This window comes from Capra hircus, chromosome 22, assembly GCF_001704415.2.
Source record: "Capra hircus breed San Clemente chromosome 22, ASM170441v1, whole genome shotgun sequence".
In the NCBI taxonomy this organism is placed as follows: domain Eukaryota; kingdom Metazoa; phylum Chordata; class Mammalia; order Artiodactyla; family Bovidae; genus Capra; species Capra hircus.
The window spans coordinates 1,577,686-1,592,791 of record NC_030829.1 but is presented as its reverse complement, the minus strand read 5'-3'; the positions used below and the strand labels follow the sequence as shown (position 1 = coordinate 1,592,791).

The 15,106-nt window shown below is 48.7% G+C and overlaps 1 protein-coding gene across 1 annotated transcript in view; it reads left to right on the top strand.

The window, feature by feature from the left end:
- NEK10 (NIMA related kinase 10) overlaps nt 1–15,106 on the top strand; it is a 290,322-nt gene that overhangs the window by 57,110 nt on the left and 218,106 nt on the right. The window contains exon 6 of the mRNA XM_018038472.1: nt 9,140–9,224. Within this exon, the coding sequence (XP_017893961.1) occupies nt 9,140–9,224 (85 nt within the window). The remainder of the gene's footprint in view (nt 1–9,139; nt 9,225–15,106) is intronic.

The following is a 15,106-nucleotide window of genomic DNA, read 5'->3' as shown; positions in this document are numbered from 1 at the left end:
ATGCTGAGCTGGGCTCCTCAGGAACAGAGCTTGGGTCTTTTATTGCCAACTCAAGCCATTGATGCTGGTTTTACTGGAGATGTGGAGACTGAGAGTCTTCATAAAGTGGAATTTCTTTGCATTGAATTTTTTTGATTACTATAAAAATTTGAAAAACACAGAAAACTATAAAAGATGAAAATTTACCCGTTATACCACCCTGGAAACAGCTACATCAACTCTTTTTTACACGATGTGTTTATTTTTGTGGCTGTGTCGGATCTTGATGGCAGCACTCAGGATCCTTGACCTCGCTGCAGCTTATGGGAGCTTTAGTTGAGGCATGTGGGATACCTCCCTGACCAGCTCCCTGCACTGGGAGCCCAGAGGCTTAGTCACTGGACCACCAGGGAAGTCCCAGAAAAAGCTACATTAATTCACATTGTATTTCCTGTAATCTTTTTAAAACTCTATATGCTTGTTTATTTCATTTATGTGACAGGTTATTGTTGTTCAGTCACTAAGTCATGTCTGACTGTGACCCCCATAGACTCCAGCATACTAGGCCTCCCTGTCCTTCACCATCTCCTGGAGTTTGCTCAAACTCATGTCCATTGAGTCAGTGATGCCATCCAACATCTCATCCTCTGTCACACCCTTCTCTTCCTGCCCTTAGTCTATCCCAGCATCAGGGTCTTTTTCAATGAGTCAGATCTTCGCATCAGGTAGCCAAAGTATTGGAGCTTCAGCAACAGTTATTCCAATGAATATTCAGGGTTAATTTCCTTTAGGATTGACTGGTTGGATCTCCTTGAAGTCCAAGGGACTCTCAAGAATCTTCTGCAGCACCACAATTCAAAAACATCATTTCTTCAGCACTCAGCCTTATTTATGGTCCAACTCTCACATCTGTATGTGACTACTGGAAAAAACCATAGCTTTGACTAGATGGACCTTTGTCACCAAAGTGATGTCTCTGCTTTTTAATACACTGTCTAGGTTTGTCATAGCTTTTCTTCCAAGGAGCAAGCATCTTTTAATTTCATGGTTTCAGTCACCATCTGCAATGCTTTTGGAGCCCAAGAAAATAAAATCTGTTACTGCTTTCACTTTCCTCACAAATAGAATTTGCCATGAAGTGATGGGACCAGATGCCATGATCTTAGTCTTTTTGAACATTGAGTTTGAAACCAGTTTTTTCACTCTCCTCTTTCACCTTCATCAAGAAGCTCTTCAGTGTCTCTTTGCTTTCTGCCACTAGAATTTTATGTTAATTTCTCCTAAAATGTTATTTAGAGTTTACCTCAAGCTTAAGTTGTTTATATATGCACACTATATGTACACACACACACACACACACACACACACACACACACACACACACAAGAGTCATCCAGGTCTCTAACAGGCAGAGAATTAAAATCATCCCAACTTTTCAGGAGAGGACCACTCCTTGTTTGTCCACACATAAGCACCAGAGCCGGTTTTAAACCTAACCAAGTCAGTAATTGACAGCTTCCCATCAGTGCGTAAGCTTCTGAGAACCAGGCAGTAAGCTAAAGCACATTCTGGATCCCCCTTTACGTGGCCAAAATCAGTCAGTCCCGAGGACACCGCCCACTTAGGAAAGTCACCCGTTTCGGACGTTCTCTGTCAGCTGTCCTCTGAGAGATGGCAAGCTCTCTCCTGCTATAGTCTTTTCTTCACATGTTGATTGGTAGACTTCTTTGGGCCTCAGCATCGTCGTGCCTAAAGCGGGACTCCTGATCTCTCTTACTCGCCTTGCCTTCCCCTCAGCTCTAGTCTCTCCCACGTATTGACCTGTCCTAGCTGCACAGTCTCTTGCACTGACCACGATCCTGGCTCTGACCGTGACTCCCTGTAGTGTTCCGAACAGCACATCCCGAAGGACCTCTTCAGAGTCTCTGTCACGTGATGTAAGTCCTGTGCTTAAAGGCTGCCTGTGACTTTCTGGAGTAAAAAGTCCAACACCCCTGCTCCTAGTCTACAAAGACCTGCAGCACTGGCTCTTCATCTCTGTGACGCCAGCTCCCATGACCCTGTCTTTGCTCTTCTTGCCCAGCCCTCAAGGGCTTCCCTGCACAAATCAGTGCACACACGCTCCCGTCTTTGGCTGTTCAGACCTCGACTCATTGCTGAGTTCACTCAGATGCCACTTGTATCGGAAAGCGTCTCTCTGACTCTCCTGAAAGAGCATTCCCAGGCCTCCCTCAACCTTTAGCTTTGTTGTCTTTCCCTGGTCACCAACTGATGTGCAGTTTTGCTTGTGTGTGGGTTATTGGTTTTCCTTCTCTTGATGGTAACCTCTATGAACACCAGGGCATAGTTGTGTCAGGCTGCAGCCCTGGGCATGTGGCAGCGTCTAGATCCTGGTAGGTGATGACAGTAGCTATCTGAAAGCATTCAATCTCTGAGACTTTCACCAGTCATGCAGAAGAAACCGCTAGGACAGTCGTTTCTATTCAAAATCTGGCTCCTAGTCCCCCAGCTCCTGGCAAACAGAGCTCTGTATCACCTTACAGAACATGCCATTCCCCAGGGGCAGCAGAGCTCCAGCCAATGGGCCCTGTCCTTGAGCGGGGTGAAAGGCTGGGAGCCACGGAGGGAACAAGTGCTCCTCAGAGGTCAGTGCTCAGGGAGGATGCCCCGCAGGGCCCAGACACCAGGAATTCTATTTACATCGACAACAGCTGAGGGCAGAATCACATAGAAATATTAACAGCTTCAGGCCACAGTCCCTAAATTGCAGGACAAAAAAATGCCATTTGCTTGGAACAGAACTTTCAATCCTGAGGTTTTCTAGAATTCTTCATTTATTTGCATTCCTTTAATAGGAAAACAAGACAAAAAGCTATTCTGGAATTCTTTTTTTTTTTTTTTTTTTTTTTTAGAGGTGAGAAGGAAGAGCAAAAAACCTTTTCTTATTGATTTTAATATGAAAAAGCATTGGAAAGCTCATGGACTTCCCTCATGAAGGCTGTACGTTCTTAACAGGAAAAATTCCAGGCACACACAGATTTGTCATGAGTCACCTCCCAGTGTGTCCCGTGGCTTCTCCTCTTAAATAATGAAGAGCAGCCAGCATTAAACCTCAGGAGGCTGCCAGCAGCTGTTGCCACTGGATTATTATTCCCGTTAGATCTTTGGGGTGTAGTGTTGGCTGCATGCTATCTTTAGCTGACCCCAGCACCTGGAAGGGAAACCAGTCACTCGCCATCCCCCTACTTATGAGATGAAAGGTTTTCTGTCTCTAATAGGAGTCTCAGAATAACCACATCCTGACAAGGGTTCCCAGAAGTGATTGTTTGAAATTCAAAATGTACTTCAAATTTGCATTATTTTCCCCAATGCAGGAAGTTAGGATGAACTATAGTGCATCTTCCCACTGTGGCCTTGGATAATTCTGTCTGGCTACAGCCCTCGGAGAGGGTTGCATGTGTGTGTACTAAGCTGCTTCAGTCTTGTTCGACTCTGCGACCGCATGGGTTGTAGCCCGCCAGGCTCCTCTGTCCGTGGGATTCTCCAGGCAAGAATACTGGAGTGGGTTGCCATTGCCTCCTCCAGGGGATCTTCTCAACCCAGGGACCGAACCTGCATCTCTCGCAGCTCCTGCATTGCAGGTGGATCCTTTACCATCAGTGCCACCTGGGAAGCCCCAGAAGGGTTGAGTCCTGTCTTTATTTTCAGAAGAGACTGAACTTTGCCTCCAGTAGCAGAGGTGTCGTAGTCAGGGTGCCCAGATTGAAGGAGGGCTGTGAGGTGCTGGCACCTGTGGCGGGCAGCTCTTGCCAGGGGCCTTGGTGATGGCAGGAAGAGTGGTTCTCAGCCAGCAATCTTCTTGAGACACTGTGTTCAACGTCCATCTACAGAGGCAGGCCTCTTGTGGGGACTCTCATTTATAAGATGCAGGCAAACATCCTTGGAAATATAAGGCTGTGGGAAAAGCATATTTCCAGCTTCCTTCATGTGAGCTGAGTCAGTGGATGGAAGGAGCGAGTGGCTTGGGGTGGAGAGTAGTGGTTGGGCTGGGGTGATACCTCTGGTGGAGGAACCACAGATGCTCCATCTGCCTTCTAGAAGGTATGTTTCTTGCACTCAGGTGTGAGGTGTGCAGGTTTGGGACAGAGTTGAATTTCTCAGGATCGAGAAACAGTCAACTGTTTTCCAAACTGAATTCCACTGTCCCCCCGCCGCCAACAAAGGTCAGGGGTCGATGTCAGACAAGCTGGGCAAGGGCTGTATTGGACTGCAGTTCAAGTAAATGCTCCTCTCGGGCTAGGGGGCAGATGTTTAAAGCACCCTAACTCTGCTGGATGTACTCACTCAGCTGTGCAGGTGGGTGGGAGAGGGTGGGGGAATTATGTGGATTCTGGTCCGAAACAGCTTTGTCTTCCTCTGTTGTTCTTGGCTAGGCAAGAAATAGCAGACACATTTTGTTTTTTTTGCTAACACTCGCGTCACATTGGACTGATCTGGAGGGCAGTGTCACCTGTCAGGGGGCATCTTCCGGTGATGCAGGCAGGTCCGGTGCTCGGCAGTGCTCAGCGTCCCTTCCTCACCTCAGGAGCCTAGGCTGTGCTGTGCTGACGGCCTCCACACTGTGACATACACTTTAGTTAGAACAGCTACATGTGACTGGCCTCATATCATGTCAGAGAACATCTATCTAATTGTGTGGGAGGTTCCAGTGTTAAAATGTTACCAACGCTGCTTCATAGAAAGGAGCAAAGGCAAGGCTCCCAGCCCAGCCCTGTTGCGAGAGGGTCAGTGAAAAAGGTGTGGGGAGGCCAGTGTGACTGGGAGGGCACACGTGGGGGCAGTGGGGGCAGGGCGGTGAGGCCCAAGAGGCAGTGGAGAGGCCAGGCTTCCCAAGGAGCCTGTGGGCCACGGGGCCTGAGTGAGAGGAGAGACTCTCAGGGCCAGGGCAGAGAGGGTGTCTGTGGATGGTCTCCTTGGCTGGTATGCGAAGACTGAAGTTGGAACAAAGATGCAAGCGAGGAAGGCAGGTGGGGAGGCTTTTGCAACAGTTTCCACAGGGACTTCCTTGGCAGTCCAGTGGTTGAGACTGCATTTCCGCTGCAGGGGGCATGGGTTCAATCCCTGGTCAGGGAACTAAGATCTCACATGCTGCAGGGTGTATCCCCCACTTTTTAAAAAATACAAATAAATAGTTCAACAAAGGATGATGGAGGCTTGAGCCGGGGTCATAGCGGATGAGGGAGTGAGAAGCTGATCTCAGACAACAGTGAGTGGTCTTGAAGCAGGATCTTAGTTCCCCTTGGTTCCTTGAACCTGAATCCTGGACAAAAGCCAGGAATCCTAGCTGTGACTCCACCAGGGACTAAGACTAGAAGCAAAGCCAACCAGGCTCTTGCCTCTGTTTGAAAGTAAGAATGATTTAAGGAGATAAAAACTGCAAAAAAATGGGTTCAGTTCAGTTCAGTTCAGTTCAGTTGCTCAGTTGTGTCTGACTCTTTGCGACCCCATGAACTGCAGCACGCCAGGCCTCCCTGTCCTTCACCAACCCCTGGAGTCCACCCAAACCCATGTCCATCGAGTTGGTGATGCCATGCAACCATCTCATCCTCTTTTATCCCCTTCTCCTCCTGCCCTCAATCTTTCCCAGCATCAGGGTCTTTTCCAATGAGTCAGCGCTTCACATCAGGTGGCCAAATTATTGGAGTTTCAGCTTCAACATCAGTCCTTCCAATTAACACCCAGGACTGATCTCCTTTAGGATGGACTGGTTGGATCTCCTTGCAGTCCAAGGGACTCTTCTCCAACACTACAGTTCAAAAGCATCAATTCTTCGGCACTCAGCTTTCTTTATAGTCCAACTCTCACATCCATACATGACCACTGGAAAAACCATAGCCTTGACTAGACAGACCTTTGTTGGCAAAGTAATGTCTCTGCTTTTTACTATGCTATCTAGGTTGGTCATAACTTTCCTTCCAAGGAGTAAGCGTCTTTTAATTTCATGGCTGCAATCACCATCTGCAGTGATTTTGGAGCCCCCAAAAATAAAGTCTCTCACTGTTTAGACTGTTTCCCCATCTATTTGCCATGAAGTGATGGGACCAGATGCCATGATCTTAGTTTTCCAAGTGTTGAGCTTTAAGCCAACTTTTTCACTCTCCTTTTTCACTTTCATCAAGAGGCTTTTTAGTATCTCTTCACTTTCTGCCATAAGGGTGGTGTCATCTGCATATCTGAGGTTATTGATATTTCTCCCAGCAATCTTGATTCCAGCTGTGCTTCTTCCAGCCCAGCGTTTCTCATAATGTACTCTGCATATAAGTTAAATAAGCAGGGTGACAATATACAGCCTTGATGTACTCTTTTTCCTATTTGGAGCCAGCCTGTTGTTTCATGTCCAGTTCTAACTGTTGTTTCCTGACCTGCATACAGATTTCTCAAGAGGCAGGTCAGGTGGTCTGGTATTCCCATCTCTTTCAGAATTTTCCACAGTTTATAGTGATCCACACAGTCAAAGGCTTTGGCATAGTCAATAAAGCAGAAAGAGATGTTTTTCTGGAACTCTCTTGCTTTATCCATGATCCAGCGGATGTTGGCAATTTGATCTCTGGTTCCTCTGCCTTTTCTAAAACCAGCTTGAACATCTGGAAGTTCACGGTTCACATATTGCTGAAGCCTGGCTTGGAGAATTTTAAGCATTACTCTACTAGCGTGTGAGATGATAGCAATTGTGTGATAGTCTGAGCAGTCTTTGGCATTGCCTTTCTTTGGAATTGGAATGAAAGCTGACCTTTTCCAGTCCTGTGGCCACTGCCGAGTTTTCCAAATTTGCTGGCATATTGAGTGCAGCACTTTCACAGCATCATCTTTCAGGATCTAAAATAGCTCCACTGGAATTCCATCACCTTCACTAGCTTTGTTCGTAGTGATGCTTCCTAAGGCCCACTTGACTTCACATTCCAGGATGTCTGGCTCTAGGTGAGCTAGGGTACAAAGTTTATTTTCAGAGACATACCACCACATGTGGGAGAGCACAGAAAGAAACTATGTATTTAGACAGAAACAAAGCAGGAACACCCACCCAGACAGAAAGGGTCCCCTGTGATGAGGAGGGTGGTAAACCATTTATATGGGGCAGTTCTTCTGGGTCTTTGTTCTCCTCTGGCCAATTATCTTGTTCCTTTTCCCACACCTGCCCTGCCCTTGGGCCTTCTTCATATGCGTCTTTTTGCCAAGATGGATTCCAGCACAAAGGCTAATGGGAGTATGACAACGTTTATTATGGAGTGATGCCTACCTTTTCTGATCCCCAAGGATCCTTCCTGCTGGTGTGGAATTGGGAAGATTTCCTTTACCTCAGGAGTGATAGACACGGGCGTTTTCTCTGCTTCCTCTCAGAGCTCACTTCCTGCCTCTAACTCTGTTCTTGGGTTGTCAGGAAAAACAAAGCTCCAGTCTACTCTGCTTGACAAACTGCAGCTGCTCAGCCCAGAGGCCCATCTATCTCCTGCCTCAAACTTGTGTGAATGGAGAGAGATTTTAAAGGTTGGAGCAGACAGGATGTGCTGAGGGATTGGACGAAGGGTGTGAGTGAAGTAGAGGAGACAAGGAAACACCGGGGCTGGAAGCCTGGAGTGATGAAGCCTGTGTGCTGGAGGCCGGGGGCGGGAGGGGCATGCACTGAGTTTCAGATGTGCTGTCAGCGGAGACTTGGGAAGCTCTGGGTCCGAGCCTCAGCCTGGGCTATGTTCCTGAACGTTCTCGGCAGATGGGTCTTCCCTGAGTAACATGAGAAAAGTCTTCAGCAGTATTCACACTCGGCAGCCTGGGTGCCCCCGTGGCAGCGGACGAAAAAAGTTTTCCGGTAGAATTCATTGCTTCCTAAGTCTAACTGGTGCAGCAGTGGGGAAGGGTGCTGGGTGTGCAGACGACACCTCCTCCCCAGAGTGGTTGGAGAGCTGCCCAGAGCCCGCAGGCAGGGTGCTGCGCCCACCACTCTGCTCCCTCCAGCCGGAACCCCCTGAGGCATCCGCGCTCCCACTGACACGTTGGTGATGTGGCTTCCGGGCGGGACTGGCCAGTGGCGCCTGTGTGAGAGGCTGGGCCCTGGCACCACCCTTTGGCTCTTTGCGTCCACGTTGCCCACAGGCCCAGAGGGCAGCAGTGCCCCCTCCCCACCCGTGCCCTCCGTGACAGCTGTTTTGGGAGCAGGGAAGCCCAGGGTGCTTGCCTTCACGGGGGTCGAGGGGTCAGTGGAGGTTCAGCTGGCACAGCAGACCCCTGCCTGCTGGGTCTCCCCACTCCCCCTCCCCTTCTCCCCCTTCCCTGACTCCTGCCCCTGCCCCTCACCCCGACTCCAGGAGGCCTCCTGGCGTCCTTAGTCACTCAAGTGCGCACCAGTATTCACGCAGGAGTCTGCTTCCGGGGAAAGCGACCTGAGACCTAAGAAAATGCTTTATCCCCACGTTTCCCACAAGGCGCGTTGAAGCGCACCGGGGGCTGATTGGAACCCCCAGGGGTGCCACGGGATATGTTAAAAACTCAGGGAAAACAGTGATGACACACCATCTGGCGGGCACTGCGTAGACTGCTCTGGGTGATTACAGCTTCCATGTTAGGTGTACTGCCTTCCCTTGCTGCTGCTCGTTCTTCTGTAGCTGAGTCTTCAGTGCCACTGTCGTCAAAAGCCAGTGCCCTGGGGAGCCAGGTGGAGGAGGAAATGGAGGTGGTGTTGGATTCCATTCCAGGACTGGAGAAGTTGTTTAGTGTCCACACTCCATTAGAAAGTAAATGTGATTAAGAATAAAATACAAATAATTTTCTTCTAGTGTATATGTATTATCTTTTTTTTTTAATTGGATGCTAAGTCTTTTGAAGTTGAACCTGTTAGCTATTTCTTGTGATCAGGGGCTGCCCTTTCTTGGGACAGTCAGGGCCCATGAACCTAATAATTTGGGGGCCTCAATTTTGTAATGACAGTGTTTTCCATTAAAATTGGTTAAGTGTCATATAACAGTCCCCACTGCAGACTGTTTGAGGCCAATGAGTGCTCTGCCCGGAGCTGTTTCCTCTTCTCCTTCCTAGCGCTGCGCTGTTCATGAACTGTCAGGTTCATTGGTTTTAAACGTGAACAAACATGTTCTCTCTTGTTTTATTTCAGAGAGTGGGTTGATCGCGCTCCATCTCTTCATTTTCTGAGAGTGTTAATTTGTCTGAGACTCCTGATGAGGGATCCATGTTATCAGGTTGGTTGCAAAAAATAAAAATATTTTTTACTAGTTTGAAGATGAAATGAAAACTGGTGGGCTCTTTTCTGAAGCACAGCATGGTAACTTTTTATCCTCTCTCACTATTCAGTAGCTTCCACGTTTGGGAAGTATCTTACCTGCTATTGAAATCGATAGGAGAGAAGTGATTTAGTGGGGACAGAAATATCTCTCCATTTCCATTCTGTTACCTGTGGGATGCAGTGGACTGACTTCTGGTCTGTGTTTGGATCGTCTCTTGGCATTTTAAACCATAGACAGCTTGGAGAAGGGTACACTGGGCCACGCTTTGGAGCATGTTGATGCCAAGCGGCCAAAGTGAACAGCGGCAAGCAGGGACTTCCTTAGGGGGCTCCAGGGCCGACAGGGGGAGCGGCCAGGCCTACACATGGTAGCTGCCCCAGACGCATGCACTCCCCGGAGGCCAGCCTCAGAGCCTGAGTTACAGGTGGGCACGGGGCTCCCCCTTGTCTCAGAGGAGGCGCTTGTCGGCAGGAGTCTCCCCTCCTCTTACTGGTCAGTCAAGCATGATGTCTCTGGGTTAGTGCCTCTCAGACTTTCAATCACCTGGGGCTCTTGTACGTGCAGATGTGGACTCCATAGGTATACACAGAGGCCCAGGGTTCCGCTGAGGCCACCGGTCCAGGGCCAACACTCTGAGTAGCAAGCACTTACCTGACACCACCTGGTCTGTGAAAGTTGTTCCTTCCAGACCCAGCTGCTAAGATTCCTGCTTCTATAAAGCAAAGTCTGTAAACTTTCTGTATATCAGAAACGCTCGGAACACTTAATGATTGCTAGTGTCTGAAAGTGAAAGTGTTAGTCGCTCAGTTGTGTCCGACTCTTTGCGACCCTGGGACTGTAGCCCACCAGCTTCCTCTGGCCATGGGATTTCCCAGGCAAGAATATGGGAGTGGGTTGCCATTTCCTTCTCCAGGGGATCTTCCCGACCGTGGGTTGAACCCAGGTCTTCTGTATTGTAGGTAGATTCTTTACTGTCTGAGCCACCAGGGAAGCTTCTGATCCAGTAAGTTTGGGGAGGGCCTGGAAGTCTGCATTTCTAACAAGTTCCCAGGTGTCACTGATGCTACTGGTTGGGGGAACCACTGGCCAACCAGTTTGGAGAAGTCTCCAAATTGCTAATGAGCCATTATTGTTTCTGCTTGCCAGCATTAAATATCTAAAGGGCGGTCTTGTCATTCCTACATGCTTCAATCATTTTCACAGATTGCTTTTTTCCCTAAGAGGTATCTCCTTTTATGCCCCATCCTGATAAGCTACTGGGATGCTCAGACCACTCTGAAGCGCATTTATTTTGGATTCAGCTTTACTGATGAGTTATTATTTGAATCAGGACATATTTCCTTTCATTACCTTGATAGCCATCTTTTCCAAACTCAGCACTCAAAACAACGTGTGCTGCTGCTAGCCAGCGATGAACCTGCTCTGGTTTGAGTCTCCTGGGATTCATGGTAGCTTTGCTCTTTTCTTTAAAAGAGTTGCTCCCTTCCCCATTCTGTACTCTAAGATGGCTTTGTGTTGTTCTAGTTCAGAAAACCAGTTATTTGAATATGTGACATTCCTCAAAAAACTTTCTGTCCTGGTTGCTCACAGTTTTATGGGAATTTTCCTTTTCTCCTGTGACCACCCAGACAGAGCTGTGTGGACCATACTGGTGAGGGTGGTGTGTGCCCTACTCTGCCTGGGCCACTGCCCCTTCTCCCTCTGGCCCGAGGCTCCTTGTCCCCGAGTCATATTAACACTGTCCCCCACCCCCCTGCCCTATGCCCCATAGGCCTCAGCTTGGGTAAGAACAGCTTGTGTATGGTATTAATATAAGTATTCCTGGAAGAAGGTGGATTTTTAGCAGGAGGTCTAGTTTTTGGACTTATAGAAGTTAGCAAAATATTTGCCTTAGACATGCTGTTTGCTCAGAAAATTGATGGCTCTAAAGTATTCCCTTTCTTAACCCAGTTCTTGATGGGCTGGAACAAGGTTGACTGGATTGCTCTCTAAAGGAAAGAATTCTGTGACCTCTTTGCTTTGGGGCTTTTATGACAAAAACATGCATTAAACCAGACTTCCCATTGATTTCCAGCCTTTCCATAGAAGGAGGTGTTCCCTGAATCTCTCCTCCTGGCACTCTGTCCACATACGAGAGCAGTTGTTTAACATGTTGAGTTGCCAAGAATTTCTGGCCGAAGTCATAGCCACACTGGGCTTTACTGTGACCTGTGCCCACAGATGTCCAGGCCAGGCCTCTCTTTTCCTCTCCTGGTGAATCCGTGATCAGTGCCGCATGATCCGCAGTGGCTGCCCCAGACCATGTCCGCTCCTCACACACCGCTCCTACCCCGGACTTATCAGATTGCAGCATTACCTGTTTTACAGGCAAAACTGAGGCCATCCTAGTAGGAATGCTCATATTTTCTTTGTTGCTTGAAATGTTTGGATTATTATGCACCATTGTGCATGCATGCTAAGTCACTTTAGTCATGTCCGATTCTTTGTGACCCCATGGACTGTAGCCCACCAGGCTCCTCTGTCCATAGGATTCTCCAGGCAAGAATACTGGAGTGGGCTGCCATGCCCTGCTCTAGGGGATCTTCCTGACCCAGGGATCCAACCCACATCTCTTATGCCTCTTGCATTGATAGGCGATTATGCACCTTTACGTCCCTTCTTATTCCTGAAGAAAACCCTCCTCCTTGCCAAGCCTCAGCCTTCCATCTGTTGTCTTTATTACGGTGTCAGTGGCTCCCTTTCTGTTTCTTCTTATCATAAAAATGCCCCTTTCAGGACACACTATCCTTTCACGCCTCGATCTCACCTTCATTGCTGCATGCATTTATTGAAAGGTCAGACTGTTTACATGGAACTCACCCCCTGTCCTTTACAGCTGGTGAGCAGTAGAGCTTTTCCTTGCATGCTGTGCACCAAGACCTCTCCGAAGTCATTTAAAAAGGCCATCATGGGCCATGATCCAGTCAGCATCTCTTGACCCAGAGGCTCCAGTATATGCCTAATGAAGGTTCCAGAAATAAATGAGTGGAAGGGATGAAAGAGAAGCCATTTTTAAAGACAAAATTGCTTCCTTTTTCATAATTAAAGGATGACATGTGTCAGAGATTTCAAGTGTAGTTGGAGTTCCAAGCAGGATAAAATCTACCTAGGCTGCTCACAGTGAGCTGTCAGAGCACATTGCTTATCAACGATAAATAGAAAAACTTAAAACTCCTAACCTACATCTCCATCAGCGGCAGCAATAGAGAGACAGCAGAGCTGTATGGCCCAATGGCCCGCCTCGCACCTCAGCCTCCTTCCAGCAGCCTGGCGCCCCTTGCCACACTTTCTGTTTCCTCTCACTGATCCTGAAAACCTCCGGCTCTTCCTCATCACCTTCTGTTTTTCTGTGCTGTTTACTTGCTCCTTTTTAAAATTCTGCTTTCCTAAATGTTGCTGCTGTGCTCAGCTGCTTCAGTTGTGTCCAACTCTTTGCAGCCCCATGGACTATAGCCCCCCAGGCTCCTCTGTCCATGGGATTCTCCAGGCAAGAATACTGGAGTGGATTGCCATGCCCTGCTCCAGGGGAATCTTCCTGACCTGGGGATCAAACCCGAATCGCCTGTGTCTCCTGTATGCAGATTCTTTACCTCGGAGCCAGTGGGGCAGGCCCGAGATGTTAACCTTCCCAAAGCTATTTTCTTTGTTATAGGCTCCCCTATCTTCTGAGCTGTGGGCTTCGCCAGCACATGGTTCCAGCCTGAGACTTTTCCCCTCATTTAAGTCCCAAATTTCCAAGTATTTGTTGGGATGATATGGTAGCATAATGGTTCTCAAAGGGTGGTCTGGGGACTCTCACAGGTCTCTGAGACCCTTCCAGGGGCCCCACAGGGTCAAAATGGTCTTAAAGGTGATGCTCCAGTGTGAGTCATTTTCACTCTCTTATGAGCGTGCAGTGGAGCCTTCCAGAGGCCACAGGGTATGTGATGATGGTGTACCCTCACGCCTGATGGAACACATGCTTGTGTGCTCTTGTGTTGTAAAAATTGCTCACTTTTTATGTCTAATATGGTGAATATAAAGAACTTCCCTCGTAATCCACCTGCCAACATAGGAGGTGCGGATGCGGGTTTGATCCTTGGGTTGGGAAGATCCCCTGCAGGAGGAAATGGCAACCCACTCCAGTATTCTTGGCTGGAAAGTTTCATGGACAGAGGAGCCTGTTGGACTGCCGTTCACGGGGTTGCATAGGGTTGGACACAACTGAGTGAATACACACATACAAGGTAAATAAAGTAGATTAAGTCACATAAACAGAAGGTCTCTGGGACTCTCAGTAATCTGTAACTGTATAAAGGAACACAGGGGCCAAAGTGTTCGAGAGCCCACTGCGCTCGGGACATGCAGTAACTTCACCTGGGTCTCTCCATCCTGACGCTCCTGCAAACTGCCGGATTCTGCAGATTCTGTCAGTGGCACCACCCTTCCTCCAGACTCCAAGGCAGGAAACGCTTCCTTTCCCCTTACCAGCCTTTAGAAGAGTAGTTCCTAACACCTGAAAAGACTTACTTGTCAGGCCCAGGGGAACCTTCTGTTGGGATAGGGGGATGTGCAGCGTGGACCGCTGACTGCCGAGGAGTGGGTGGCGGGTCAGCACGCGGCACCCGGAGCTCAGTGCTCTGCTGGCTGCCCGACCAGGGACAGCGTGTCTGGGGCCCTGGCGCTTTGCCCCGGCGCCACACTGCTGGACAGACGGCCACCAGACTAGGTCGCAGGGCGTGCTGTTGCGCTGCAGTTCTTATCAGTGTTATGTTATTGCGTCAAGGTTTTGAAGAGAGAGAAACTCTGGGAATAGGTAGAGCAAGGACATTGGTCCAGATTGATGGAAACTGTCTCCAGGTCACGAGGCTCGGAAGTCTGGAGCCGGGTCCTGAGAGCCCAGGCTGTGCCGGGGAGGAGCGCAGTCCTGTCTGCTCTTGAGCTCGGTAGCCGGGACTGCCGAGCCCAGAGATGAGGGTACCTTGTGGTCGTGTTCTACGGTTGTCCCGTTGCTTGTTTAGTAAATGGTGGGTCACTGCTTGAGGACGTAGCAACGACATTTCCTAGTGGTGGTACAGCCTCGCTCCTTTTCCTGTGTTTTGTAACAGTGCTTCTGACACGGGACGCGGCGCTCACAGGACCCAGTGAGTGCTCTGTGAAAGGTGGTGTGTCTCACCCCCCATATGCAGGGAAGATGGGCAGCTCCTCCTACTGGAGACTGTGGTGCACGGCAGCACGTTCAAGCTCAGAGGAGTTTAAATCTATAATAAAATAATTTGTTACACTCTGTTCAACCTACTATTTGATCATAAAAATATTTTCAAACACCTAGTACCACTCATTACACAGAATAAAATTATTATTCCCAGGACAGGGTTTGGGAAACATGGAATCAGTTCCATACTGTTAACACCTATGATTGTATAGATATATTTTTGCCAAGGTAAACATTTAAGAATGACCATGACCTGTCACTTAAACATGAGTCTCTCCCTGGTGGCGTCTCCCAAGCTTCACATTTAAATTTCCTTTATGTCAGCAATGCCAGATCTCAGTCTTCTGCCCTCGGCGCACTTTTCCGGGCCTGTTGTTCTTCCATCACCTGAATACACTGCCAGCAGCTCAGCATGTCAGACTCCACCTCCTTGTCTAACCCAGCCTGTGTCCCCCTCTTCCCTGGGCTTATCCTGTCCTGGCCTCCTGTCACCTTGCTGTGCAGATGGTGAAGCCTCTTTTCTGCACCCTTCTTCTCCACTGGCCTTCAGGTCCAGCTGGTCAAACCATGTCAAGACTGCCCACCTGTCCACTCCCTTCTCTCT